The sequence below is a fragment of the Rhagoletis pomonella genome, unplaced genomic scaffold (genome assembly GCF_013731165.1).
Source record: "Rhagoletis pomonella isolate Grant_MI unplaced genomic scaffold, Rhpom_1.0 Rhpom_scaffold_00019, whole genome shotgun sequence".
NCBI classification, from domain to species: Eukaryota; Metazoa; Arthropoda; class Insecta; order Diptera; family Tephritidae; genus Rhagoletis; species Rhagoletis pomonella.
The window spans coordinates 923,953-929,866 of NW_023458573.1; the positions used below are offsets into that span (position 1 = coordinate 923,953).

Sequence of the window (5,914 nt, forward strand, 5' to 3'; positions counted from 1 at the left end):
ATGCCTGTCCCGCCACGACTTCCTTCCAGATCAAGCAGACATAACAAATGGCGCCCAACGGTTTTTTTTTATAACCCAATCATATCTTAGAATACTCTTTTTTCCATTACATCTTTCACTTTCAAGAGCGTTCCTGCCCTTTAAACTTTGTTTATCACTTGCAACTCTTTTTCATTTCCCTCGTTTCCTTCTACTTCGGACTGATTAGGTTTCCTAATACCAGCTTAGCTATGACTTAGGTCAACGTTATATGTGGTACAGGAATGGGGGGTACTACGGGTCTGGCATCAAGGGGTGCCTTGATGAACTCCTAACGAGTAGTTAGAGAGACTCCTGGTGATCAGATCGTGGTGATAATTTTAGTTTTGTTAGTTTGTTTTCGATCTTTTTAATTGCATTGGAAGACATGGCTGCTACCGGCAGTTGGGTTCAGCACCTGCCTGCTGTGAGGCCACCATGTACTTGCAAGGGGGTGTGGGGTAGTTTAAAGTAACCGGCAACGCTTCCAGGGAAGGGAGTTCAGGCCTTTTCTCTGCTGTAGCGAGCTGGAAAGAAGATGGGGGAAGTTAGCGACACAGACATTGGACCAGAATAATTGTACTTACGCTGCTCGTCATGGATACTCACGAAATCCGCCAGCCGGGGAGCACACCGTTTTCACTCCAGCCTCTCGTACCATATACATCCATACGCATATACACAGGAAACGAAGGTTTCGATAAATCCTAATAGTTTCCAATACTTTAGTTTATTCGAAGAATATTTTTTTTTGCAAGTACTGAGCTTTTTGATCGAATTGTAGGCACCAGGTGCATTGCAAATTTCAAATTACAGTAGAAAGTAGATCCTAACTATAAGTTTGGTGTGTTAGTGAGCTTTTATTGAGGTTGAAGAGACCTTTTGTTGTTATATTTACATAATTACTTATATATTTCATACTTTACGATACTATCTTTATTTTCATAAAGTACATTTATCCCTTTTAATAATTTATTGATAACTCATACATACCTACGATCATAAGATACATGTAAGTTTGAAAGATACATGTAAGGTGAAATAATAAGCAAATCTTTTAAACTTATATACATGCCATTTTTATACAAATTCCCGGTGCTGTTGAGAAATTGGAAGGCACAGTTTTATTTTTTTTACTTTTTTGCACATCTCAACCGTTTGAAAAACAAAAATTCTTTAGCTGTGTTAGGTTGTTGAATTAATTTTTGAGTAGTCTGTGGTGAATGGAGGATCCCAAGGACACTGAAGAGGTATCACGAGCGAGATTAGGCATTCTTCCAAGCAACAGACCAGTGACCCGTAGTTTGGCAAGGGAATTGGGAAATCAGGTGGTGGGTTCTCTCCTCACGCAGATAGATACAGGCATAGAATATCCAGTAGATTTTGTGCCTGTTGACTATTTGAACCGGTGCACTGCTAGGATCTTTGGACAACATCAAGCACAAGGAGTCGGTTCCCAAAGCACCAACGCAGTAAATAGCGCAGAAAGTTCCCTAAGCTTCTCCAGGAAATTAGATCGCGTCCTGGAAATGTCTGAGCCTTCAGAACAACCTGAGATGTTAGAGGAGGCGGTAGGAGGAGAAAGGCAAGAGTCCACAGAAGGTGCGGGGGCAGAACCTGTACAACAGTGTGACAGAATGGATAAGATGAGTCAAATGATGGCGGTGTTGATGCAACAAAATGCGGTCATGGCGGAGTGCATGAACGAAGTGCGGAAAATGCGGACGGACGTATCGCAATTAAGCAATCGGGTGGCAGATGTAGAAGCCTCAATGCATGCGCCACTAATACCACCACAAGCGGCGTCGACATCCACGCCGGACCTGCAGGTAAGAAACGAAAACGGAGGCATACGAGAGGATAGAGTTAGAGCAGGTCGCGAAAGCGCACGGTGCGGAGAAAGGAAAAAGGTAGACTTAGATAAATGGCACCTAAAGTTCGATGGTTCTAACAAAAACATGACGGTGGAAAGTTTTGTCTTCCGGTTAGAGCGTATGCGAGTACAGTACCAGCTATCTTTTGAGCAACTCCTAACTGATTTTCATTGTTTAGTCACAGGCCATGCACTTAAGTGGTATTGGCAAGTCTTAGAGGACCACGCTGATGATAATACTTTCGACTATTTTCAGCTAAAGGCGGAGCTGCTAGCCCAATATAAATCGGCAGAGTCTGATTATGAAGTTATCCGCGAGATAATGGAAAGAAAACAATATCCGCAAGAAAGTTTTGATGATTTCTATGCGGATGTTCATGATCTGACCTTCCGCCTAAGAAAGAAAATTCCCGAGGAGGAATTGGTAAAAATCATTAAGGGAAACCTTAAGCCCTACTTGGCCAACCTCACCTTCGCCACCAAAATGGAAACTTTGGCCGATTTAAAATACGAATGCAAACGAGCTGAGAAGCTAATCAAGGAAAATCGGTCCAGGGGTAAAGCGGTCAGTGAGCTAGGGAACTGCGATAGGGGCTGCTCTGATGAGTGGAGGACCGAAGGTGAAGCCGAAGTTAGTGCGCTAAATAGGGAAAATAGAGGCCAGTTGGGGGGCCACAAGAATACCTCGTATAACGCTACAAACCGTGATCTGTCCAAACACAATCCTACATCCTTCAACCCTACTCCTAATGTCAGTCATGTGTCTAATGTCAGTAAGGGTGTCAATAGTGAACCCAAACAAGTGTTTTGTCATTCCCCCTTCCATCTTATGCTATGCTTTGTTTGTGGAATGCCGGTGGATTATTACCTTAAGAACCCGGCTGAAGCAGCGAAGGACAGCGCTTGCACGTCTATGTTCCACATGATGAAGTGTTTCGCATGTGGAGGTGACTCGTCATTTTGCGTGTTCAAGTCAGGGGCGGGAAACAGGGCACTGGCAGAGATGTCCGGGAACTCTGTCCAGAACTCGAATCCCCCGGAACCATAAATAACAGTGAGAATAATAATGCAGGAGTTAGAATTCTAAAGCGCGAAAGCGACCAAGTAGATAAGAAAATGAATAAAAACAAGAGTGAAAGTAATAATATGAATGCAGGAGCTAGTCTACACTTGCGAAAAATAAGATACGAAGAAGCCAGAAGAAAAATATTTATGGAGGGGATTGAAGAGAAACGTAGGTCTAGGAATTATAAAAAAAATACAAAAAATGCGTGAAAAACAGAAAATGTTGAAAAGGATTCAAAGGAAAATAGTTGCTACTATCGTCACACTGAAAGGAGATAATAGGTTCTTCGCACAAGCCAATATAGGGGGGCATGAAGTCCTAGCATTACTCGATTCTGGGGCATGTGCTAGCTGCCTTGGAAAGGATGCGATGAAAATCCTAGAGGGAAGAGAGGTAGACATGTTGAAAATATCCGGCCAAAACATCCGCACCGCCAATGGAGAAGAAACGCCAGTAGTAGGGGTGATAACTCTACCGATAACTTGGAACGGCAGGGTCAAAGACTTGGAGTTTCTCGTTGTCCCCACTATAACGCAGAATGTATACCTAGGGGTTGATTTTTGGAGAGCATTTGACATGAGTGTGATAAGCAGAAGTGTGAATGACTCTGGTTATAAGAGGGTTGTATCAGAGCTCGTACCCGCCGGGGGTGACCCCACCTCTGAAGCGGTGCAACACATGCTGTCTGAAACACAAAACCAAAGATTAGAAAGGGTTAAGGCGCAATTCCCATCTTTTGCTGTATTGGGCTTGGGCCGCACCGATGTTGAAGAACATTCAATCGAGGTAGTTGATGAGAGCACCCCTGTCAAGCAGAGACACTACCCCATCTCACCGGCCATACAAAAGTTGGTGTTCGCAGAGTTAGACCGAATGCTGGAAATGGGGGTTATAGAGGAGAGCAACAGCAGCTGGAGCTCTCCTGTATCTCTTGTGATAAAGGGAACTAAGAACAGGCTGTGTTTAGACGCCAGAAAGGTGAACGAACGCACCATCAAAGATGCTTACCCACTACCGCACATCGATGGCATTCTTAGTCGTCTACAAAATACCCGCTTCATTTCAGCCATCGACCTAAAGGACGCTTTCTGGCAAATCCCCCTAGACCCTAAATCGAGGGAGAAGACGGCTTTCACTGTTCCTGGTAGACCCTTGTACCAATTCACTGTGATGCCCTTCGGTTTGTGTAATGCTGCCCAGCGTATGTGTCGTCTTATGGACAAAGTTATCCCAGCGGCTTTATGAGAATCTGTGTTTGTTTATCTTGACGACTTGTTAGTGTGTTCCGTAGATTTTGTTTCACATATGTCACTATTGGAAAAGGTCGCTAAGTGCTTGCGTGACGCCAAACTTACCATTAATGTAGAAAAAAGTAAGTTCTGCTACCGTGAGGTACGATACTTAGGTTATGTTGTAGGTGATGGATGTATCCGCACTGATGGGGATAAGATAGCAGCCGTTCGCGACTTCCCGCTACCAAAAAGCCCGAAACAGCTCAGGCGGTTCCTGGGGATGTCCGGCTGGTATAGGCGCTTCATTCAAAACTACGCTACCATAGCAGCACCCCTACATGAGTGTCTAACGAAGGAAAAAATAAGAAAATTCGAAATGACATGTGAGGCGATTAAGGCCTTTGCAACGCTTAAACAAAGTTTAATCTCAGCGCCAGTTCTGGTACACCCAGACTTCAAAAAGCGATTTTTTATACAATGTGACGCTTCGAATGACGGGGTAGGGGGGGTACTTTTCCAACTGGACACAGACGGTGAAGAAAGGCCTATTGCATACATGTCAGCTAAGTTAAATAAGGCCCAGCGGAACTATAGCGTGACAGAGTTGGAATGTTATGCGGCAGTACTAAGCGTGAAACGATTTCGTCCATACGTAGAAGGACTGCCTTTTACGGTCATCACCGACCACGCAAGCCTCAAATGGTTGATGCAACAAAAAGATCTGAGTGGACGACTAGCACGGTGGAGTCTTAAGTTACAGGCGTTTAATTTTGATATCCAGCATCGTAGGGGCGCACAGAACGTCGTTCCCGATACACTGTCGCGGATGGGCATCGAAGAGATCAAGCTATCTACAAGACTCCTAGATATAAGCCTAGACTCACCGTATTTCAGTTCGGACGAATACATGGGACTGAGAAACACCATCACCCAAAACGAAGACAGACTACCAGAACTGTGCGTCTCAGACGGCTATGTATATAAGCGTACGCATTTCAATCGTGGAGATGCTCTCCAAGAAGACCATGCCTGGAAGCTCTGGGTACCGTCTGAGCTGCGCCCGGGTTTGGTAGAAGCAGCCCACAGCTCACCATCAGCTGGACATGGGGGAATCCACAAAACCCTCGCCCGAATCCGCGAGTGATACTACTGGCCTGGGATGGTCAGCGACGTGCAAAGTGCAATCAAAGCATGTGAGATATGTAAAACGAGTAAGACGCAAAATGTTTTCAAAAGGCCAATGATGGGTCAGCAGCAAGTCACTGAGCGGCCTTTCCAACGTCTGTATGTCGACTTTATGGGACCGTATCCTCGTACCAAGGATGGAAATGTGTTTGTGTTTGTTTGTTTGGATCATTTTTCGAAGTTTGTGTTTTTAAAACCGATGCGGCAGGCGACAGCAGACAATGTTATAAAATTTTTAGAAAGGGAAGTGTTTCATGTCTTTGGGATCCCTGAATATTTACATTCTGATAACGGTAAGCAGTAAACAATTTTGGGACTTTATTAGAAAAGTATGGTGTGAGGCATATTAGAACAGCCTTCTACTCGCCACAAGCTAATGCAGTTGAGCGCGTAAATAGGTCAGTCCTCCAAATGCTCCGATCCTACTTGGGCCAGAACCAGAAGAATTGGGATCAGCACTTAAGTGATACGGCATTTGCGCTAAGAAGTGCGGTACATGCGGCGACAGGCGAATCACCATACTATACGGTGTTCGGACTA

The 5,914-nt window shown here is 44.6% G+C and overlaps 1 protein-coding gene across 1 annotated transcript in view; it reads left to right on the forward strand.

Annotated features, from left to right (window-relative positions):
- LOC118749548 overlaps positions 1 to 729 on the forward strand; it is a 9,642-nt gene extending 8,913 nt beyond the window's left edge. Inside the window, exon 3 of the mRNA XM_036484353.1 lies at positions 704 to 729. Coding sequence (XP_036340246.1) covers positions 704 to 729 — 26 coding nt within the window. The remainder of the gene's footprint in view (positions 1 to 703) is intronic.
- The last annotated feature ends 5,185 nt before the right edge of the window (positions 730 to 5,914 follow it).